Raw genomic sequence first — 24,319 nt, forward strand, 5'->3', positions numbered from 1 at the left:
AAACAAGTCAGAATGTTCTATCAAAGTTCTCCATTCAAGATGTATCTTACCACTCTTTGCCGCACGTCCTTTATGTTCAAACCAGTCGCTTAACTACTCGCTTCTTGTTCCATTAATGGGTTTTCGTCTTGATGATTGTGAAAATGGATAGGTGACTGTTTATAGTGCTGTTGGCAATTGTCTGCTTGAAATGACAAAAATGGATAGGTGACTCCGTATATAGTGCTGTTGGAAATTGTCTAGTTGAAATGCCAATTTTTGCTATTAAAGAATCACGTGATATCACCCGATCTCTGTTAACATGCTTAAGACATGCTTCGAGTTACTGGTCAAATTTTCCCTAGAGCAAATCTGCTTTGCTATTTCTGATATGCTGAGTCGTTTGGTTAGATGTATTATTGACTCTATTAAATCCAGCATTAATAATGCAATGTCTGATTTGTGATTGATAATCCTTGCATTACTTATCCAGCAACCAATGAATTATCTTAAATTTAATGTGAAGAAACAATAAATGCATCAGCAATACATGTATTCTTAGATACAAGATGCCTTTCATTAACTCACTGTAATTTCCTCTTACAATATTGCTAATTTAACCTAATTAAAAATCGAGAAGTCTAAGTTTTATCTTATAGTCAGAGTTGGATAAAACGATTAATATATGCTAAGGAGATTATTTAGAACAAATAATGAACCGTTTTAAGACCACAGAAAGGTTTAAATGAACGCCATATATCAATATTTTTGTGCGACGAACTGAATGTCTAAACAAATACAATAATCTAGTGATGATCATTCACCCTAAAACCTTCACTAAATCCTGATATAACTTGCACACAAACCAAATGACTTCTTAGTGCTCCAACCATACACCGCTTGCTCAAAGCCTCCTTTTCAAATCATTGCATTTTACAGAAATCATACAAAGCATTTTACTCTCAAATCACCATTGCTAGCAGTGAGGCTAAGGTCAACTCAGCAATTGGAAACTGGATAGAGAGACAACGACCTCAGATTCTACAATTGGCAGCTGCGAATAAGAAAAGAGGAAGAAAGTAAATTGTCATTAGAAGGCAAGACATGCTTCATTGTATCATCAACATAAAGCAGAAGAATATCTCGCCCAAATATGAATGACAACCACTGACAATGCTGGGAGAGATGCAAACAGGTGGCTATATATTTTTTATTGAGAACTCATACTTAAATAATCTCACCCCATTACAAAAGGTGAATGTTTAACATTTCCTAAATTCCCATAGAATAATTTACCTTTATTGTTCCTTCTCCTGGCACACCAACAGGGAAAGAGCATCATACATATTTGCCACAGATAAGAATGGTAAAAATAAATGTGAGACGAGCCCAGTGTTATCAAAAGCGAAAAGCGCAAAAAAGCTCTAAGGTCTGCCTGGGGCTTTAAGCGCAAAGCGCAAATAAAGTGTGGCCTTTAATGAAAAAAGGCGCAATGTTGCAAAAATACAAAAATATATATGTTTAGTCCAAGACTAATAATAATAAGAATGAATAACAAATATATGGACAAAGAAATTGCAAAAACATTACGATAAAGTGAAATATCAATTATCTAGTGTCACGTCTTTAATAGAGGCTCATTGGCAAGGAAAAGTATGTCTTAAAGCCTTGATGATGACACTGAAGCGCAGATAAAGCGAGGCAAAGCGCTCAACATGTTTTGAGCGCGCGCCTTTGACAACACTGGACGAGCCTAAAATTTTTTGGAAGGCCAACATATTGAACCACTACGGTAATCCGCATGAATATCACAACCTTCAACTGACAGGTGAGCTTTATGCTTTCGTGGCCCATTTTTATTTGCCGTGGCGATGGATGTACTGACGTGTCAAATCCAAAGGGAGGTGCCATGGTGTATGTTATTCGCAGATGACACAGTCCTGATTGATGAGACTTGCGGCGGAGTGAACGCTAAGCTAGAAATTTGGAGACACTCTAGAGCTATGTTACTCGGACTCTTCAAAAATGGACACGGGTACGTGTCGGATCCTCCAAAAGTAGTGCATTTTTGAAGGATCCGACACGGGTGCGACATCATTTTTGGAGAGTCCAAGCAACATAGCTCTAGAGTCTAAAAGGTTCAGGTTGAATAGGACCAAGACGGAATACTTAGAGTGCAAGTTCGGTAACGTTAACGAGCTTGAGACAAACGTGGAAGTGAGGCTTGGTAATCAAGTCATTCAAGGGAATGGGAGATTGACGATGATGTTACACATCGTATCGGTGCAGGATGGATGAAATGAAGACTCGCATCCGGAGTCTTGTGCAAAGGTGCCACCAAAACTTAAAGGCAAGTTCTACAGAGTGATGGTTAGACCAACTATATTGTATGAGGCGGAGTGTTGACCAGTCAAGAAATCCCACGTTCAAAAGTTGAAAGTAGCGGAAATGAGGATCTTTGCGATGGATGTGTGGGCATACTAGGAGAGATAGAGGAATGATAATATCCGGGATAGGGTGGGAGGTGCCTCAGTGGAGGATAACATGCGGGAAGCGAGACTGAGATGGTTCGGACATGTACAGAGGAGATGCACTGATGCCCCAGCGCGGAGGTGTGAGAGGTTGGCTTTGGATGGTTTCAGAAGAGGTAGAGGTAGGCCAAAGAAGTATTGGGTGGAGGTGATTAGAGGGGATATGGCGCAGGTACAGCTTACCGAGACAATGACCTTAGATAGGCGGTTATGGAGGACACCAATTAGGGTAGATGGTTAGTAGGTAGTTGAGTGTTGTCCTACTTACCCTTTCATAATAGTAGTTGTAGTAGTATTCTAGTATTTCGACTATCTGTTGTCTCTTGTACTTCTTTTATTATATTAGTTTGCAGTTATTGTTACTTTCTTCACAATGCTTAGCTATAGTATTTTGCCATTGCTTCTTTCTTTCGGCATTTCTTATCTGATCCCTTTTGGTCATGCTTTCTCTTGAGCCGAGGGTCTTTCGGAATCAGCCTCCCTACCTCCCAAGGTAGGGTAGGGTCTACGTACACTCTACCCTCCCCAAACCCCACTTGTGGGATTACACTGGGTATGTTGTTGTTTGGCTTCAAGCAGATGGTACATTTATAACCGAGTGAAAAAAAAAAAAAAAGAGAGGGGGGGGACCTCTGGCAGCCAAACAGTGGGCTTGAGGGTTCATCACTCAGACTGGATGAGTAAAGTAAAGGCTATCGAAAGCCACATCTTTCTAAAGAACCCCCGAATGGACTAATTGATGTAAGTCTCCCATCTCTATTACAGATACCAATTGGTGGCATGCAAAATTAAAGGCGGTATCATAAAGACCAGAAAATAGTGAAAGTAGTGCCCTCTAAATACTCACTGCAGTAGATAAATTGGTTAAGATCAAGAGTCACTCGGCCTTGTTTGGTTGTGTCAAATGAATCAAAAAGGTTCCTGCAAAGATCAAGAATAAATTAAAGTTTTTGCTAAGAAGTTCAACAGTGAACTAACATCTGAAGAACTATTAGAACTGCAGCTCCATTGAATCACATTTTAGCCTCAGGAAGAACTACAAATCTTTATACTGAAACGAATGTCTAACTCAAACACTAAATTGAAGTGTCTTAAGTCTTAACCATTAATCCTTCTTAGATGCAAGGCAGATGACAGTGACCCAATGTCAAAGCGCCAGATTTAAAACATGTGGCCCTCACAACATATTGATCATGAATATTATAAATGCAAGAAGAGAACCATTTCATGTAAATAATGATCTACTCACCGTGCAGACTGTACAAAGATACAAAGAGATATGAAGTCATCAAGCCTGAATTTTCCGTTCTTATTCCTATCAAAACTCTGCAGAATTACCCAGAAAAGAATTATATCAGTTCAAAAGAAGAGCACCATAAAGAACTATTTTCACCCTCGACCAAGTAACATACGATGTTTCACATAACATTCCACATCCATCTCTTTTTTTCAGGAAACAGGTAACATTTCCACATGCATACCTTAGTTAAACCACAACGACAACGTACCAAGTGTAATCCCACAAGTGGGGTCTGGGGAGGGTGGTGTGTACACAGGCTTACCCCTACCTTGTGAAGGATGCATATCTTAGTTCCAAGTTACAATATGTCATCCCGCGATTAACCCACCAGGTGGACAACCAAATGGAATGTCCCTGACCCCATGGTAATAGAAAGGTGGAGTAATCAAGATCATTAAGCTTTGTTCTCTTTTTAATCGGTAAAGGCAGAGAATCAGCTATTTTTTACCAAGAAATTTTATCATCTGGTTCTCATGAACCTCAAAAGAGAAAAACCAGAATAACTAATCCAATGAATGTCGTGAGTTTTCACTATTTCATTCTAACCATCTGCCACAACCCACCACTTACGCACAACGTATTTAACACAATCAGCACCGTATATCTCTATGGTTTGCCAGCTATAGCAAGTCATTAACTAACACCTATATCTCGTTCTTTTTTTCCTTTGTTAACACGTTTATAGTACCACCAGGTCATCATATATGTGAACAGAGCCACACAGGAAACAAAACAAAGACCCTTGGGCTTTCAGCAAAGAGTAAAAGCAAAGGCACATTCTATTTTACATGTCAATTTCTTATATTCCATACTGCTAGCTTTTAAAATATAGTTTAGACAAATACATGTCAATAGGAACTCAATGCCAAAGTTCTTTTTCACATTTTATTTACGATTTTCTTCTCTTGTATGAATACAGTTTAAAAAACTAAAACTTGAACCATAAGTAATTGAATAAATCTAATGCTTTCTTCTTATATGTCATTTGGCTGTTCAGTACTTTTATTTAGAATGTTTTCTTCTCTTCTATGAAATACGGTTTGAAATGAATAAAGTGAATAACAAAAAGGAACATTGAATAGATCTAATGCTTAGTTGGTTGTCGAATTTTATTGTAAAACTGACATTCATTAGCCCTATTGATGAACAAAGGCGATGACTTACAGAAAAGTATGCAATGTAGGTAAAAAAGAACATCCATTTAAATTTGATAGGTGCTTTCAGAAAAAGGTACTACATATTAGCATAGGCCTCAAGGAAGTATAATGCTAGAGTATCTTTGTGTATCCCATTTCACAAAGAATCTCATAAGGAATTTGTAATAATTATAATACCTCGCAGACCGTGTATAATGCTGGAGAGTCAAGGCGGAATCCAATTTTTATCAAGGCCTGCAAATTATGCAACAAATTCGTTGATAGATTATTGTCTACTGCAAATAGGCGGCTGTTAAAAACCATTTAGTAGTCCAAGTGTTCTTTCCTCAATTGCCTTGCCAGAAGGTCTGAAATGTACGAATAAGCAAATGCAATAAAGCATGAGTTTGAGATTAAGGAATTTCTTGCCTCGTAAACATCATCTGGGACAAGAAATCCACGACCCCTAATTCAATGACCAAAATAATAGAAGAATTAATTTCCTCAAATCATATTTCCAACCATTGACATGAGAAGTACTCAAAAAGTACTAAACGGGAATTCTTTACCAAGAAAAAGAAATTCACCTCTCCAAGTCTGAGAACACATGTTGCACCTACAAATGATGGATTGATGGTTCATATAAATCAAACAATTGAAAATCTCTGAAGGAACACATCTTATAAGCACATTTTATGAAGTATCTATTCATGCAGCACTAAGGTTTTCATTCTAGTGCCTGCCAAGATGAGGTAGTGTAACTATTGTCAAATGCAGTGTATGAGAAGAAAACACCAGAAAGTGCCAGTCAAGTCACATGCAAATTGCATATAGAGAAGACCAGTTAATGTATTTGAAGAAAAACTAGTAGCCAAACATTTAAGTAGAGAAGAAAGCTGACCTTCAGCAGAAACTTGTTAAGTTCAACAAACTCTGGCAAAGAAAAATTAAATTAATAGCAGTGTGAGATTCTCAATGGAACAACTCGTAAAGATGAACTCCATTGCACCAAAATAAAGTAGAGAAGGGCCTAAAGTAGATTGCAGTGGTACTTTGATATCTCTCGTGCCTAGCTTTCAACTCTCTATCTCCCAATATATATAACAGTAAGAAAAAGGAAGTCTATGTTAAGGTTAAGGTTAATATTTTATATATGGCTATGGTCATTATGTTTTTGTTATCTCAGTTCCTAATATCCTAGTTCAAACTGCAGATGCACTTGCCTTTCTCTTTTTTTGTGTTATATAATTACTTCCAAGCAACCAATTTTTATAGTGATGTTATCTGACTTGGTTGAGAGAATTTTTGTAATAAAGCAAAAAATGAGGATTGGTTGTATAAGAAGTCATATGAGAGTAATAAATAGCATTCAGTGGCAAGCTAATGAGGAGAGATGAGATGGTGACCTTCAAAACTCATGGTTCCATTCTGGTCAAAATCGCACATCCTGAAAATAAAAAGAAAAAGTCAGTATGGGTAAAGGGTGTGTAGAAATGATTTGGAAGTAATAGTGAAACCTGATCATTTGCTGGACAACAGTGATGGGAAATTGTAAATTTCCAATTGCAAAAGCACTCTGATACAGAAGGGCGTCAAGTTTAGTAACGGAATGGAGTAAGGGATTAATTAAAAATGAAAAAGGAAAGACCTTGAGTTGAATTGCAGTGATACTGCCGATTTTGTGGGTGTCAACGCGATCGAACCATTCTCTCAGTATCGCCGAGTTCTCCATTTTCATCTACAATCCTACTCCTGGCCGCTTCTCCCAATTTTTCCTACTGAATCGTATATTTATTTATTGGGAAAAGGGTCAAATATACCCCTCTATTTATTTTATTAGTTAAATATATCCTAAGTAAAAATTCATAAAATACCCTTAGCATCCCTAAACTTTATACTTATACCCCTATTTGAATGAAAATTCCCAAATCCTCTCAAATTACCCACTAAGAAAAAAAAAAATAAGAACATACCCAAATGATAAAATTCCAAAAATCACCTCAATTTTCATCTTTAAATTCAACTCTAAATCTTGATGGAGCCTTTTTTTTTTCTTAATCAACAAAATTTTACTTACACATGTGTTGTTCTAGATGTTTTCACAAGTTCTCCTGGATCTTTAGTCACCATAAGCACAAGCTGCCTTCTTTGTTCATCACTACAAACAGTCAATAATTTCTGAACAAGATAGTTACCAAATGTATCCTTCAATTAACTCAAGGATATGATGAATAATTCCATTAAATATTATCTGAACATCTTCAGATGTCCCTTCATCAAATATCCTCTGTAAATACCTACACCCCATCTGATCTTTTGCTGCCAAATACACAATTTCTCTACATTTCCTTCCCTTGCTGGTTTCTTTTCTTGCAACCTTTCTATTTTAGCCTCATTTCTTGTTTTTTTCTTGTGACCCTTTACACTCTGTTTGGAACGTTGTTACCCATTGTTTCATAATGTACTGTATTGTATTGTCTTGTCTTTTATTTTGTAGATACTGATGTTTGGATAAGATCTGTATCGTTTTTCTTTGTGTAATAACATATTTTTTGTTTGGATTGAATGTATCGTCTTCGTATTTTAATTGGTAAGTTTACTAAAATACCCTAAACTATAAGTTAAGTGCATGTAAATTGTGCAATAGGATAATATCAAACCATTAACAAACACTTAAAATTGAAGAAGACACGAAGTCACCATTATAATTGTTGAACCAACAGAACCTCAATTCCATTTTCCAAAGTTTAATAATTTAGGGTATTAGGACATATCCAAACTGGTAGATCTTAAATATTGTTGGTGAGGCAACAAAAGCAGCAGGGGGATCCAATGGAGAAGATTACCAAACACCAATAATGATTAAAAGCATGAATCTTAGACACAAACAAATTCAGATTTCAAATTCAATCCTAAATAGTTAAGAAACGTCATTAACCACTCAAAATCTTTAAAATTTCACTGGTATAGAAAGTTTGAAGACACCCCACAAACGATTTTCTCACGATGCCTATATTTTTCATATAATCCATAGCTTAAAATGCATAACGAAATAATTGTCAATAACGAAGTATTCATGCGGTCCACAAAATCATAAATACTTAAAATTTAAATAAAATTATTCTAAACTTAATCTTCGGGTGACATCATGGTCAATAAAAGAATCTTGCGGTCTTCCGTGGACATCCCATCGGTGTGCGACACATATCTGCGTTTTTACAAAGAACTATATAAGCCTTATTGCTCGTATGACGTTCCAAATTCATCTCCTTTACCATTTGCCATATCTCGTTCGCGGGAATAGGAGGCATAGTTGAAAGTCGGTTAATTGCATGAGCCAAATTGTCCATCCCACCTCTCAACATGTCACTTTTCCATTCCGTCAAGATGATCATGTTTAGACTTTTTATTTCTGGTAGGAGTCGGTGTCTCTAGATAGCTATTCGATGTAGGTTCACCATTAGTTGGTTGATTTTGCTTATCCTATCCATGTTCCTCGGTGTTTTCCAACGAGGCAGCATTCACTGAAATCATCTCATCTACCTCATCAATAGTCAACGAACTAGTACTTGATCTTTTCAAATTTTTACGAGCACCTCTTTTTAACATATCCTTTTTCGGTCCGGAGAATTAAGATAAATTTTCATAAGCATGCTTTCCATAGTTATTGATAAGAGCTCGATCCTTTCCATACGTATTATTAGCTTATCATAATTTCTAATTGACATGGTCCTCGGACTATGTTATCTCGAATCAATTCCCCTCTTCTATATTCCTCGTTGCCTCCTAGGATGATTTGGTGCACCATTATCAAGCTTAGCCTATATATAAAAATAGAATACAACCGAAGAAAATGATATGAACATTATCATATGAAAATAAGAACAAAACTAATAAACTAGTAATGCATGAATTTACAATTAAGTGATATCGGTCCCATACTTCGAGTTCGACAAAGATCCCACATATTTGTTATGGGATCCCATGAAAACCCGCTCATCCCCATTTGAAATGTGTCATAGCATTTGGCAAATTTAGTTTTAATTACTCTCATTCGGTTGTGAATTTTCTCCTTGTTAATAAATTTATCAGAAAATTTTGATCGTAGCTCCTTCAATATGTTGTCTAGTGCGTGTGTAGTGAAAGTTCCACCAATTCTATTCCCACGTGTTTGCTCGTTACAGAATGCATCAATTAATGTGTCATCCATAGCATTTGACCAAACACATAAAGAGTTATACGAAACATTTGTATCGCAAATTGAGGTGGATGCCTTTGACTTTTTCGACATGTTGACAACTACGTAAATTAAGATAAATTTTCATAAGACATAATTAAAGAAAACATCATCACACATAGTTATTGATAAGTGTTATAAGATAAAGTAAAATGCACGACACAAAATGTTTATAAATCAAATAATAGCATCACAAAATTACATTCAAATGATATCAAATGAATAATAGTGACACAAAAGTTCATTTGAATTTTTACGTAAAAGACGTAGGGTATAGGATTTTTGGGTGGAGTTAAATAATATAAGGTAAAGGGTAAAATAGGATTATGAAATATTAAGTAAGGACATAATTGGAAAAAGAAATTAGGTAACAATGGGATAACACCAAATCGGTTGTTACATAAAATGGGGCTTTTCATTGTTACGTAACGACGGAATTTAACAATACGATACAATACATTTTAAATAACAATCAAAACAAACATTGTTTTTGTGGTAACAATTCAATACAATACAATGGGTAACAATGTTCCAAACAGAGTGTTAATAAACCTCTCTGTTCAGAATCATATTTTAAACATTCCCCTTGAAGAATAAAGTTGTGGTCTTCATGCGTAAGTGTCTTGGATTCTTGAATTTGGCAAAGCGAAAAAAGGGTTATTTGCTAATTCGGCCCTTGCTTAGCAATGGAACAGATCACATTCGAATTTAATCCCATCAACTGAGAACCATGTAAGGAGCTAAAGAAACTCCTAGCAACAACATCATCATATTGAAGACCCTCATTGTTACTACAAGGCCTATTCATGTTACACAAATATTCATAATTAATTTGTTCCTTCGATAAAACAGCCTCTGCAGACGAGAGAACTAGGTTTTTTTTAGTACAAAAACCCCCATTGAATCACGAAAATTATCTCCCGACCCTTGAAAATCACAAAAACAGTGATGAGAATTTCTGTTCCATTGAAAAACGATCATTAAATCCAACCTTATCATCAATATTCATACCATAAAATCTCGAGACGAGCACCTATATCAACAACTTTATCAAAATTTTGGTCATTAAACTAACTTGAGAACCAAAATGTCCTTTAGTAGTAGTATCAACTAGTCCTTCATTTAAAGATGAAATTTGAGGTGAGTTTTGGGATTTTATCATTTGGGTGTGTTCTTGTTTTTTTCTTTTCTTCTCCATGGAAAAAAATGAAACTAGAGCTTGATGATCATGATAGGTGGGTCGGGCGGGGCGGGTCAACAACAAAAAGTGGGTAATTTTTTTTGAAATTGGGTAATTTGAGAGAATTTGGGGATTTCCATCCAAATAGGGGCATAAATGTGAAGTTTGAAGACGCTAGGGGTATTTCTATTAACTTTAACTAACGGAGGGTATATTTAACTAATAAAACAAAGTAAAGGGGTATATTTGACCCTTTTCCCTTATTTATTTTACTTCTATCTTAAGAAATTTTCTAATACGTCCCTCATTTATTGGTGAGTTTCTGTTTTCTTGCCAATACGATTAAACCTTCAATTTATTGAATTATTATGCCCTTTTAATCCATTTGTTTGAGATATTCACAAATTTATTATTAACTATTTCACCTCTTGACTAGTCTTTCTGTTATGTCAAGTTTGTTGATTCTAAAAATTTAAAACTTCCATATTTTTAAATTTAAAATGTTTTATTTTAACAATTTGATATTATCAACTTCCACATATTTAAATTTTGATACATTATACTTGATGGAGTATGAACAAGTACATAAAAATTACAGTTTTTATTCATAAACACTATGAGGATCTTAAACATCTTAATTATTCTGATTTCAATTATTAAGTCTATTTGATTTTTAGGTCTTCATCTTGAAATTTATATTGTAAACATTAAGTTTGTGTTATATATATATATATATTACATTCACTTAATTGAACCTAAACGGTTTGAATTATTAAGATGTGTATCATTAAGATGTTTATTTAAAGATTTCTACAAAGATAACGGCTTACCAAATCAATTCATTTATAACTAATGCCATCTTCAACCATTATGAACTCATGTCGCTGCCGTCCATCACTATCAACAACCACCATCCTTAACCATAACTATCATGCTGCCAATCACTACAATTAGTCATCACCATTTACAATAATCACCACCGACCACCAATACCACAATAACCACCAATCATTATCACTCTCGTCCACCGCAACTATCAGCCTCTATCATTAATCACAATTGCCAGCCGCCATCACCACTGTCTACTAATCACAACACTACCATTAGCCAACACCGTCCACAATCAAAATACACAGCCATAACCATCACCAACCATCATAAAATTTTCTTCTAAGTATTTTATTAATATAATATTACGTTAATTTAGTATTTTGTTGAATTTTAAATTTATTAATTATTTATTCATACGTTTAGATGTCTATTCATATTTAAATCTTAATATCCATATGTGTATTCAGATCGAAACGTCTTAAATCTTAAAAAAAATCAATGAGGCCTTAAAATTTTATTCAAAATGATGTGAAATTATATAGATGTAATTAATAATTTAAAATCATGGTTAAGATACATAGTCCATGAGGGGAATTTTAATTAATGGGGTGGAAACGGGCCGGAAGAGAATTGGGTGGTAACGGGTCAGAACAAGGGATAACCCTCCTACCAGACAGACAGACAGGCGCGATCAACAATCTCAGGGCTCTTTCAATCAAATCAAATCTTGTTTCTCCTCATACACCCATTTGTGATTGATTACCTTCCCAGCTTTTGGAAGCATATCCCTGCAGGTATTGCTTGCTTTTACTCACGCTATTCTATTTTTGATACTTAAGCATTTGTATAGTTGTTTATTGATTCATGCGACAAAGCTTGGATTTTAGATATTCAACTCTGTATCCGCTGCTATAGGGATTGCACTATTGCTGGTATTGAGAATCTGGTATCAGAATCTTCCATTATTCTAAAACCAAGCTTGCTTCTTGATATTGCAATTCAAACATGATTCCATTGTTCAGGAAACACTACATCAATAGGCATCCATTCCTGATCCATCTTCATTCTAAAAAGGAGCAAAATAGACAAGGAATTTAGTACATAATTGGAATGTTAAGTTTCTTTATCCATTTTGTGGAGAAGTATTCTCTGTTTCATGGTTTTTTCCGGTTATATGATTACATGGGAACCCGCAGCCGCTACCCTTCGGGTGCGCACAGGGTAAACCCAGCTCCTGTGCAATAGCTATGTTTTTGGGATAAATTTATCAAAATGATGTTTTAGGGGATAGAATCTAATTTACTTCAATGTAAAAATTAACTGACCAAATGCAAAGTTGTTTACTTGGGTTAGTTGTCTTTATCATGGATTATAGCATAATTTCTAGATCCAGTGGATAAATGTAACTATACTTTTATGTCCATCAGCGCAACTCAGCAATTGGCAGTATATTCTCTATTAAGACTAGGCAAGGCCTTTTCCCCCACCCAAAAAAAGGAAAAAAGACTAGGCAAGAGTTTGCACATTGAGAAGTGCATTTACAACATTTTAGAAGTAGTATTTGCAATGTACCTTTCTAAACCATGCGGATTAAGAGGACAGATTCGAACCAATTTAGCAGAACTTATTTTACTTATCTCAGTCTTACCAAAAGGTTTTGCTTGGTCCTCTTCCCTTTTGCTTTGTGGTTGTTGAGAACCGCTGAACTGGGAATATGTCTCATGTGAGTTGCTGCTTCTTTTCAGAGCTGCAGATCATTTTCATTATGTATTGGAATGGAACCACTTTGAATGGAACATATTCTTCTTCTCATGTTATGCTCCATCATCTTGATGCTGTGAGCCTATGAGGTGAGAGTAATATTCTTGACACTGTCAAGGAGGTGATACAGTTGGTCCATTTTATTCATATTTCTTTATATAGACGTTTGTTTAGACCTATGTATACTTGACATGCAAATTTAGGCATATATTATTGTTGTTCTACAGTCTATCACTCACAAGTTTTTTGTCATCTACTCAATTGCTGTATGTAAATCATGTTTTCTTTTTCCCTCCACCACTCCTTGCATGAGCATTTAAAATAAAATCCTTGCTGTGAAATTGTGGATGGGTTCCGACTCTGTTGCTACGCTAATCGCAAATAGGGTCTAGGTCACTCTTACCTATGAAACCTCAACACCCCGACTATCTTCCATTGATCTCTCCTAAAAGTCTATTCAACAAATGCGGGGAAAATTGGTCTCTCTTCAACACTGCAGCTCTGCTTCTTATGTTCTACTTTAAATTTTTCGGTTTTTCCTTGTAATATATTCTGAAGAAACTGATTTCATTTAATAAGTCACAACCTTTTAGAAGCAACAATTGAAGAAAACCTTTTAAAACACGTACACACTCGTTGAGTGTGGCAGTATTGCTATCTACACCTAACTTGTTCTAATTTCGTAGTTGGGATTTGATGTTGCAAATCTATAGGAAGTAGTTACCTTCTCTGAGCTGATAGATATTTTCCATTTAAGGAGCTTATTCATTAGTATAAGCTTGTTACGTGAATTATATTCAGTGCATAAGAAGAAGTGGTCTTGAATTTATTATGGTTAAGACTGAAGACTTGAGTTCTGATGGTTGGGCATCATTCTTTTCCGGTGAATGGCGTATGAATGATAGCAGGGTGGGGCTTCTTTGTTAAAACCAGTGCTTTTAAAAGCGAAAAGCACAAATAAGCAATAGGTGCATGGGGCTTGAAGAAGTGGATCACACAATTTTCAGAAAATTACAAAATACCAGAAATGTATGAATTTAGTAGCATAATAATCAAGCTGTAATTGAAATAACTAGTTTCACCATCCAATATACAGTAATGCTGGTATTAGTCAAAATCTTCAAATTGAGATTCAAAGAACCAACAGCTTTGTGTTTGGATCACTTTGTGCGTTATTGTTAAGCGCATACCTCTGTGGAGCGAATGTCTTCACCCATGGAGCAATAAACCCTCATTTCACTTGGTTCATCCTTTTAAGTGAAGAAGGGATGGCTTTTAATAATACTGTTTAAAACTAGTTATAGTTTTTTGAGAAGAGAAAAAACTAGTTATATGTAGTAATGCTTTTTGTGGTGTTCTTATAGTTATTGCTCATTTTCAAATTGCTGATGAATTTAGATAATTGGAAGAGCATATTGGTTTGGAGTGGTTGCTGTTATATTACTTTTTTGATCAGGTAATAATTTTATTAACAGTTGGGGAAAAAGACCCCGTATACAAGCCGTATACCAAAAAGAGAGAACCTACATCAAAACATGATTCCCAAAAAAGGAGACCAATTTTCTATACAAAGTTACAAACAGGGGTCTCATGGGAACACCAAAAGAAAACTAGAAACAAGAGACTATTTTGCAGCTTTACAATATCTAGTCCCAACCCTTCGAATGCTCTCCTATTTCGCTCTTTCCAAATAACCCACATCAGTGCTAGCGGGGCAACCTTCCAAGCCCTAGGACTCCTCTTCCCCTTTCTATAAACCCAACTATACAAAGCCTTCTCCACCGTTCTCGGCATCACCCATCGCATCCCAAACCAATCAAGAACCACCCTCCATAGTCGCTTAGCCACCTGACAATGCAACAAGAGATGATCCACATCTTCACCCGTACTCTTACACATGAAACACCAACTTACATGGTTGATCTTCTTCTTTCTCAGGTTTTCTGCTATCAATATCACACCCCTTGCTGCCAACCATGCAAAGAAACACACCTTTCTCGGAACCCAAATAGCACGATGAGGGAAAATACATTCATCTCTCCTTAATAACCTTTCATAAAACGATTTAACAGTGAATAAACCAACTCTACTCTCTCGCCAACTACAAGTATCCGATCTATCGGTAAGAATATTCTGTCCATACAGTAACTCAATCAAACTATAAAATTCTTGCAGCTCCCAGTCCTGAAAATTCCTCCTGGTGTTCTACATGATGAATGTGTTGGAAGAACAAATATTTTGATGATTGTTGCAAAGATGATTTTTGTTACAATCTCTGAAGTATGAATGATCTGTATATCTCTCCATTTTGTCCTTCATAACAAATACAAATGCTTATGTTGATGGGTATAGCACATTCCATCATAGAAAACTGAAAAGGGTTCTCTGATTTGAGGAACTTATCCCAAACAAAAAAAATTAAGAGAAGAAGAACTCTTTGATAAGCTTGGTGTACCTTTTTGTATGCTCCAAGGTCGATGATTCTGATGATGCTGATCACATCATAGTTTGTGAGATTTCTAAGAATCGGAGAGTATCAGTTAGGAACTTTGGGGCGAAGATAATGGTGGACAACTGGACATTCAAGAGTATTATTTTGAAGATGGAGCAAATACCGAGCAAAAAAGGCATCTAATTGGGTATGCATTAGTGGAATGTTCTTATAGATCATGCAGATGAAATTGATAAGGACAGTCGAGAACAGTTTAATGTTGGAACTGTAGCAATTGCTGAGTTGGTAGATAATGTTGTTATGGGTTTAGACAAGTTGAATTGAACAAGGAGATGGTTTCCTTGGGACTCTTCTAAATTAGGGACAAAGCAACCTCTGCTAAGTTGGTAACTAAATACAACAACAAAAACATACCCAGTATAATCCCACAAGTGAGGTAAGTTGGTAACTAAATGACTTTAGGATATGCACTTTATGAATGGGATTCCAACAACATTCTTGTTGCTTATCCTTAAAAAAGAAAGAGAGAGTAGAAGAAGAATGATTTTCGCTTTGAGGAATACTTCTTTGCTGCTACATCTCGAAACTTTGTCTAGTTTGAGCCATTCTATCTTGTCTATGAAGAAAGATTTAGAACACTGTTCGCACTAAAATGTTCCACAATAGTTATTTGGTTAAATTAGTTGCTTTAATCATGAGCTGATTTTTGGTTGTTTGCTAGACAAATGAGACCTTAACTATCTTTTACGATGCATTTTTAGTTTAAAATGTCACACTATCAGACATTTGACTCTCAAGTTTAGGCTGTTAGGAGTATGCATTTACATATAAACTATCTGATAGAGAATCAAGGATCTATGTGGCATCCTTTTCGCAGCATTAACTGCTGCTTAGGGCCGCATTGGTAGTTATATATTCCCTTAGATTCATTTGTTATGCCGGTATTTTACTTGGCACAGAGTTTACTGTTTATGTAAGAAAGGACTTTTGACACATAAACTTAGGTTAGCATCCTCCCCATTTTATCTTTTTCTTAAATGCCCTCAATAGCAAATTAAAACATAAAAATTAGAGGGGCATTTTTGTCTTTAACCCTTTTAACTCAAAGAAACTAGGAACTGACCTTCAAAAATCGAACCCAGTTCAGATCTCTTCAATCCTTCGTTCCTTTCTTTTCTTTCCATCTTCTGTACTTTACTCTCAAATTAACATTCACCTATTGATTTGGGAATCGAAAAATTCGCAATATAGAAATTGGAAAGCTATACTTAGCAAGCCTTCTTATTTTCTGAATCTAAAAATTAACACAGGTTTAAAACAAAAAATTGCCCACAATGCCTTCATTTCAATAAAAGACCCAACTACCCAATTAGGTACTGTTATGTTAGAATTAGGACAAGCAAGCTTCCAGTTTAGTATATTTTTGGACAACTAAAATAATCCAACAACCTACAGAAAGTATTATGAATAAAAGAATACAGAATCTTCAGTACCCACTTCTCACTGAACATCCTTAAAACTTCTCATTTTCTTATTGTCAACAACCTCTCCATTTTCAAGAACCAGAACTTATACAACTCAATGTTGTTGTCTTCTCCTTTCTTATCATCGTTTGCATCGTCGTACCTTCTCCACCATCATTTTGCTGAAATTTCAAGAACCAAAGAGTAAAGTTTAGTAGCTTTCCCGGTACTTACCCTTGTAGAGATGACCCTGAAAATCCACCATAATACTTTGAGGGAGAATATTGAGGAGGAGGAGGCCTTGAAGATTTGGGTTTCGATGGAGTGAAATCTGGGAGGGAAATGTCAAAGTGTAAAGGAGGGAAAGAAATTTGAGAATTTGGATTTCTTACTTTATCAAAAAAGAAATTTGAGAATTTGGGTGGAAGACAAAAATGACCCTCAATTTAATGTGTTTGCATTACGTTGGTAGGGACAATTTGGAGAATTAAAAAATGAGTAGGATACTAACTTACTACCTTCATGTAGTAGGTTATCTCTCTCTCTCTCTCTCTCTATAAATATATAATGTACCAAAATACCCGCAGAATCTTCTGGTTTGCAATATGCCGTATCAATCCTATTAAAATATGTTGGGAAGGAAAAGTGAGAAACTCAATATTAAGATTTTCATGTATAGAAAGGTGCTCTCTTTTGGTAACGGACTAAAGAGAAAAGAATTGCATATAAAATGGAATGGAGAGTGTGACTGTCATACTTGTGAATTTCTCTTTCCGATTTAACTATGTTTGAACCTTCTCCTTTTAAAATCTAACTATTAACTTTTATACTTAAGTAAGATAAGGTTTCATAATTACTAGAAAAAGCAAGATCTATGTAATCGTCTAACATACACATTCTCTTAGATGGGTCAACAAACAGTAGATTCAAAATCAAGCGATCATGGGCAGGCTAATGCTAAATCTGGACCCAAGCATGATAAACAGCTGTTGGTGCCAGTAGCCATAATGGGACCTGCAATTCAGGATTCACGGAGCGAGAGTGTGGTTGCTGCCTCCAAATCTATTGAAAGCCCACTATTTCCTGAAACGAATAATATGGACAATAAAGTTTCTAATATAACTGGCTCCAAAAGACCTACCCCAGAATGCCTAGTGAACCCTCTCAGCCGATGCTCGACAAACAATTCTGGTAGTGGGCATCTTGTCTATGTTCGTAGAAGACCCGAAGGAGAGTTAAGCAAAACTGCTGCTAGTAACAACCAAAGTGGTGTTACTGATTATCCACAACTGAAGAAGCTTAGTCAACATGATGAGAAAACTCAGACTGAAGTTCAGATGAAGGAAGCTAGACACTATTTTCCAGAAGTTTCACCAATCTCAGGAACTTCTTCAAGGTGCTCCTTATCCATGAAACCTTCAGTACCTCCCTCGACGGGAGAGTCCAACAACAATTTAGCTTCAGTTAACGTTAGCAACCATCAAGTCACTTCTACCAGACTATTGTTGGATAATCAAAAGAAGGTTAATTTTAAGCTTTGGGAAGAGCGGTATTTCCAATTGCAGAACTTGTTGCACAAACTGGAGCAATCAAAGCAAGAGGATTATGTCCAGAGTATGTATTCCAGTTTTTGGAGGCTTGTTCACTGACTTGTTCGTTGTAGTAATTCGTCTTGTTAATAATTTTCTCAAATATAATCTCATTTAGCAGTGCTTCGATCGCTCTCCTCTGTTGACCTAAGCAAACATGCTGTTGAACTGGAGAAGAGGTCCATGCGGCTCGCATTGGAAGAAGGTACTTTGTGATTTTGATTTTATTGTTGCTTTGTGTTTGTCCTAGAGATGTGTATAGTTTCTGATACAATAGTTTCTGATACAACAGAAATTTGAATGAAAAAGTAAGTAAACCTACAGACCCTATTGTACTCTCAGATTTGCCTTGATGCATCCTTTTTCATGTTTTCATAACCTACAGACTCTATTGTACTCTCAGATTTGCCTTGATGCATCCTTTTTGATGTTTTCATGAGTTGGATTTTTTTTTTTTTGGTTGATCATGTAAGATGCATGTTGCTTCATCCTTCAAGAATTGATTTCTTAAATTTAGTATTTTACTTGGCAAGAAACTACAGGTGGTTCTAAGTCTTTTCTCTATATTTGCCTTGGTTCTAATGAAAGGGTTGACCCAGAAGATAGTTATGAATTAAATTACAAGTTAGTTTGGATTTTCTGTATTGAGTTTTTAAGCCATTAACACAGAATGGCCTCTGACTAAGTTTTGGTACACTTGAATTCTCAAAAGAGGATGGTTTAACATTTTGTTATTTCCTCTTGGCTTAAGTTTGGAGTGGCTATAAAATGCTGTTGCATTGGCTGCTCTCTGATAGAAAGGGTGTTTGAAACCAATAAGATCATGGTTCTTCCTTGTGGCATCGGAAATAGCATTGCTGCCACATCTGATACTGAACCTGTTCTTAATGATTGAAAATGATTGGGCTTTTGACTCTGCCTATTTCCTCTCTTCCCGTGAGATGGTGAATGGACTTGTGTCGTGTTCTCAGTTCTCTATTTTATTGAAATTTTCATATTTTATAGATTTTTAGCACAATTAGTTCCAAGTGTCTCCTTTTCTTGTGCTGGTATTATTTCTAAATTTCACTTTTTTTGGGTTTCTCCCGAAATTTCTCAGCTAAGGAGGTGCAACGAGTAAGAGGCTTGGATGTGTTGGGGAAATATCCAAAGAACCCCAGAGCTTCAATAGCTTGACGTCCTGAACAGCCTCAGCAAGAAGGAAATGTAATTGTATTCTAAAACAAAATTTGTACATGTTGTAGCCTGATATTCACAAGTGTTGTAGTTAGTCTCTGTCTGGTCCTAGCTAATTAATGTGCTGTAGCTATCGTTTGTTAACACTAACTTATAGCACATTTTATTGAGCAAATGGTAATGGCATTGCTCAGTTCCATCAACAACAATTGAGATTGAATTCTTGCCCTCGTTATCATTTAATCCTCTTTTATGTCTTACATATACTTGGTCTGCGAATTCACCACAAAGTAACAAAGGAGCCCCAACGGGTTGATTGGTTTACAACAAAGGAGCCCCAACGGGTTGATTGATTTACTTATTGTATCAGTATTGATGGAATATCCAGATATGCACTTGTTACCATTATATCCCTGTCCCAGTAGGTGGTGTTATATTGGCCTGAATATGGTGCGAGCTATTATAATTCATATTTAATTTTTTGGAGCAATGTGATTTACAGTTTACTTGTTAGCAGCATAGAGAGTTCTGGTGCTAAAATATGTATAGTGAGTGAGTGACATGATCAAAATTCAAAGATACAGCACTACACCCCCGTGGCCCAGGGGTTCGTCTGTCTGGCCATTTTGACAATGTTTGGAAGGGGTTTCTTCGGTGACAAGTTAAGTCATCGTAGAATAAAATGCAGGAATAGGAATAAGATAATACAGGAAGTGGAATTAGACAAATGAGTGACAATAGTCAACTGGTTGGTTGATTGAGCTAGAAGAATGGGATATTCGAACTATGAGTGTTGTTCGACATTTCTTTTTAGTTGGATGAATATTCTCCCTCAACTGTTGGTTTGACTTTAAATTCTTTGTATAAAATATTATAAGTGATTTGAACCTTGTAGGGTCGGTTTATTGTGGAAACATACTTCTTCAAAATTCTTGCTTGTCCCACATTACATGGGGTGAGATTTTTGGCTACTTAAAAAATGAAAAGAATCTCCGTGTAAATTAAGTTTTAGCACATATTTCCCACTAAAATTGGACTAATTGATTGTTTATTTTCTAACTCACCACTTGATTTCCCAATAAAATCGCAAGCAAAATACGCACACACAAACAGTATTATTCTTTTTCTCCTTACTATGAGTATCTTCTTATTCTGGTAAACATTTTCTTTTCCTTGTCAAAATCTTACAGACTATTACCGTACTAGATTTTCATCCTAAATTAGTATTGCCTATATGTGAAAAAATATTGACATGGACCGTATTACACTTAAGTGTAGGTGTACTCAAATATCGTAATAGATGCATTTAGGCAAAGGTAGCTATGCGTCTGCAAATAGTATATTGTATTCTTATTCTGATTGCCACTTGTGTTTTATTGGTGAGAATAAAAGAATATGACAAGATGCAATTTTGAAATTGTTGCGTTAGGTATATACTCCTATATGGTGAGTGAGATGCAATGGATCTTTCACATCTAGCACCTTATCTCCAACTTCTAACGTAACTAAGCAAAATAATACGTATATGTCATCTTCTCATCCAATTGACCCATCATCACTTCTAAATGGTATGTGTTATCCACATACACATACCTAGCTAATTAATTGTATTTATGTGTTATTATTTTAATTTCGTTGACTTCGTCGGGTGCATAATGGAAATTAAAGAAAGAAGAATCTTGTTTGAATCTTCTTTGATCCAATAATGAGCTCAATCGTGTTGGCTTGGGATCTTCTACCTTATCTCTTACAGCGTGAAGCCAGGGAATAGGATTACTACTATCATTTCTCTCTATCCAATATATGCATTAATTATCTTATTTCTGCTCTAATATAATAGATGTTTCTTGCCTTGATTGCGCATGTTTCAAATTTGAATATACCATTAAGTTTTTCTTAATTTTATTTGAGTCTACCATTACTTGTATTTTGTATATCAGGTAGTACTAGTACGTCAGGAACACATCCACTACAACAAGTTTCTGTTATTACCCTAAAATGAGAAAGAAATTAGAGAACTCATCATGTATTCTCATATTTGGTCAGGAAATGTCAGCCCTAACTAGCTACACAATTCTACTTAATAATTGGAGCTCGTAGGGACGAGAGAGGTTGTGTATGATTCATTGAAAATAAAGTCAAAAGTACATGGATTAACTAGTAACCAATAATTTAGATAAATAAATAGTAGGGTATACTATCCAACATGTGCTTTAACAAATTCGAAAAAATTCAGTCGGCTCCTTTAGTTTGCCGTGCTCTACAGAGTCTTAAAACCCCATATTGTCAACCCAGAAGATTAAGAAAAGTGAAGCATGAAAAAGAAAATTAAATTAATTAAGATGGTCATTTTCAAGGCCGCCCATTAACAAAAATTGGTACAACTGTTCCCATTGACAAAGGATGAGCTAGGGCTCATTCTAGATATATAGATTAATTACCATTAAGATATTTGTGAATTAATATGCAGAAATTGGTAACTAATCACATACAGTTGCTTCATCATTTTATAATTTCGTGTCTGAACAGTTTGCTACGACGTAGTTGCCTAGGCTGGCATTCACGTCTGACTATTCTTAGATTAAGTTCCAACTTAATTACACAAACTACTTCTCATTAATATGACAACATATATCTGGTATATATGTTCTCAAAATAAATAAAAAGGAATCTCCTTAATTATTTTTTTTGGATTCAAGACACACAGATAGATATCTTTGTATTTATGCAATTGATCAATTTTTCGCCTGTTCTTGTGTTGAAGCAACTCATCAATCTCTATAATTGAAAGTCCAACATAACTTGATTATGTTAGTTGATGATAAAACCCTTTTCTTCATTCAAACTACCAGTAAACAAATTGTTGCAAAGTAACAACACTTCATTTCCAAATTCAAGTTGCCATCGGCTTTATTGAATTTTCAACAATTATATCGCTCCATTTTAAGCTCTAAAAAATATATTTTTGTATCGATCACACTAACCTTGCCCCATTAATTACAACTTGCAAATAAACAACAGGAAGATAGAAGATAAATTAATGTTGAGTAAGCGGTATAGAGATCCCAAACTACAGTAGCTTGCAATATTATACTAGATTTTTTTCATGAAAAAAGTGAAAAGGAATTGAGATGCTAATGTCACAGGGGAGATACCATTCAGATTCGGATTCACTGTGAATTTTTACAGTGATTATAAATTAATATACAATAGTATATAATTGAGTTCCTAATCAAATATAGTATATATTAATGAGTTTCCTAATACATATATAAATTTATATATAAATTTAAGTATACAGTAAATTTTTACTGTGAACTTATAAATTATACACTAAATTCGCCCTCTATATCTTCTGTTTTAAAAAGGCAATAGTGTGGAAAACCTTATAGCATCAAACTCTTTTAATCATAACCAATTTATTAGTCCCTCACAGACAATTATTAAAAGAGTAAACTTAGGAGTTGGGGTGGAATGCACGTAAGTACAAATATTAGTATACAATGAGGCCTAAATATGACATAATCAAATGGAAAGATGGAATGAAAGCGACATATAATGATAATAAACACTTTGGAACAGCGAGTGAAGTTGGACCATGTGCTATTGTCATTACTCAAGTGGATTAATGTACTTTTACATCCTTTTCGATGACGCATCAACCTTATTTTATGCATGTTAATTGGTATTTTTAATTGAATGTTTTACTACTTTCAATGTTGTCTCTAATATATAATGTCCATGCGACATTATTAGAGTGTATATATGTAACTTTCACATAGGTAATTAAGTGTAGTACGAATAACTCATGGTTAAGCATGTGAATACCTATAGAAAAAAGCATAACAAAAAGAGATTTTTCGTATGTCTTTTTTCTATAAATAAATGTAGATCGTATGATGGAACAAATTCTTAGCAAAAGATAGGAATCATTTGCAAATTCAACAGGTTAATTATGACCCTTTAAAATCTCTTCATTAACAAATAATTCTCGATGTGTATAACACTAAGTCAAAGGGATATTGAGATCTCATAGATTTATATCTGAATTAAGGTTAATCAAAAGAAAAACAGGTGAAGAACCGAACATTTTTTCTTCAGTTGTCATTTTATTTTATTCACAAAGAACTTGATTTGTGAACATTATAATATGAGAATTATATATTACCATAATGAGATGACTTTTTTTTTTGGGAAATCTACATGGTGTAGATAACATTAGGCCTTATTTATATCTAGTAGCTATACTTTAAATTAATTACATTCCATAACTAAAAAGTGTATATCAATTACTGTACATAACTAAAACATTTAAACACGGTTAAAATTAAAAAACCAACCGCAACATAAGGCTTGTATTCATATTTTTCCCCTCATCCAACCCATTTTCTCTCTCATTGTCTCTCAATCTCTTCCGATTTTTTTCTCCATTATATCTATACACGATCCTCCACCGATTCCATTACCTAAATTCTTCTTTGTAGCATTTCTAGGTAAGTTATTTAGAAGTTTTTTTTTTACAAATTTGTGTTTATTTTGTTAAATATATTCTTCCAATTTTTTGATTTTACGCCATTGTTAGGGTTTCCGCCATTGTTAGGGTTTCTACTACATGTTGCTTTGATTTTTTGGTGTAATGGCGAGAAAAGCACTCCTACGAGTTACTGAGTAAATTTTTCAATTA

The 24,319-nt window shown here is 35.0% G+C and overlaps 2 protein-coding genes across 5 annotated transcripts; one reads left to right on the forward strand and one right to left on the reverse strand.

Moving 5' to 3' along the window:
• Positions 1-663: 663 nt before the first annotated feature.
• Positions 664-6,731, reverse strand: LOC132065223 (uncharacterized). 2 transcript variants are annotated; one of them, XM_059458504.1, is made up of 10 exons: positions 6,595-6,731; positions 6,464-6,522; positions 6,353-6,393; positions 5,848-5,879; positions 5,534-5,562; positions 5,376-5,412; positions 5,145-5,201; positions 3,760-3,836; positions 3,358-3,431; positions 664-1,033 (listed from the first exon to the last, which is right to left on the reverse strand). In XM_059458504.1, the coding sequence occupies exons 1-10, from the start codon at positions 6,682-6,684 to the stop codon at positions 1,014-1,016; spliced, it is 516 nt and encodes a 171-aa protein (XP_059314487.1). In that variant the 5' UTR covers positions 6,685-6,731; the 3' UTR covers positions 664-1,013. The 2 variants fall into 2 exon arrangements, with proteins under 2 accessions (XP_059314487.1, XP_059314488.1); XM_059458505.1 differs by lacking the exons at positions 5,376-5,412; positions 5,534-5,562.
• A 5,385-nt stretch (positions 6,732-12,116) lies between these two features.
• Positions 12,117-19,895, forward strand: LOC132065225 (uncharacterized). 3 transcript variants are annotated; one of them, XM_059458508.1, is made up of 5 exons: positions 12,117-12,140; positions 12,940-13,044; positions 17,776-18,484; positions 18,578-18,664; positions 19,559-19,895. In XM_059458508.1, exons 3-5 carry the CDS (start codon positions 17,776-17,778, stop codon positions 19,633-19,635), a joined length of 873 nt encoding a protein of 290 aa, XP_059314491.1. In that variant the 5' UTR covers positions 12,117-12,140; positions 12,940-13,044; the 3' UTR covers positions 19,636-19,895. The 3 variants fall into 3 exon arrangements, with proteins under 3 accessions (XP_059314491.1, XP_059314490.1, XP_059314492.1); XM_059458507.1 differs by lacking the exon at positions 12,117-12,140 and having other exon boundaries at positions 12,380-13,044; XM_059458509.1 differs by lacking the exon at positions 12,117-12,140 and having other exon boundaries at positions 12,389-13,044; positions 18,581-18,664.
• The last annotated feature ends 4,424 nt before the right edge of the window (positions 19,896-24,319 follow it).

Source organism: Lycium ferocissimum, chromosome 7 (genome assembly GCF_029784015.1).
Source record: "Lycium ferocissimum isolate CSIRO_LF1 chromosome 7, AGI_CSIRO_Lferr_CH_V1, whole genome shotgun sequence".
In the NCBI taxonomy this organism is placed as follows: domain Eukaryota; kingdom Viridiplantae; phylum Streptophyta; class Magnoliopsida; order Solanales; family Solanaceae; genus Lycium; species Lycium ferocissimum.

Bases quoted from the DNA above. Each gene is read 5' to 3' on its own strand.
- LOC132065223 (XM_059458504.1), bottom strand. From the start codon at position 6,684: ATGAAAATGGAGAACTCGGCGATACTGAGAGAATGGTTCGATCGCGTT. The intron at 5,880-6,352 runs GTCACCATCTCA...TTTCTTTGCCAG, and splicing joins TGGAACCATGAGTTTTGAAG to AGTTTGTTGAACTTAACAAG. The intron at 3,837-5,144 runs GTATTATAATTA...GTAATTCTGCAG, and splicing joins CATTATACACGGTCTGCGAG to AGTTTTGATAGGAATAAGAA.
- LOC132065225 (XM_059458508.1), top strand. From the start codon at position 17,776: ATGGGTCAACAAACAGTAGATTCAAAATCAAGCGATCATGGGCAGGCT. The intron at 18,485-18,577 runs GTATGTATTCCA...AATCTCATTTAG, and splicing joins GCAAGAGGATTATGTCCAGA to CAGTGCTTCGATCGCTCTCC. The intron at 18,665-19,558 runs GTACTTTGTGAT...GAAATTTCTCAG, and splicing joins GCGGCTCGCATTGGAAGAAG to CTAAGGAGGTGCAACGAGTA.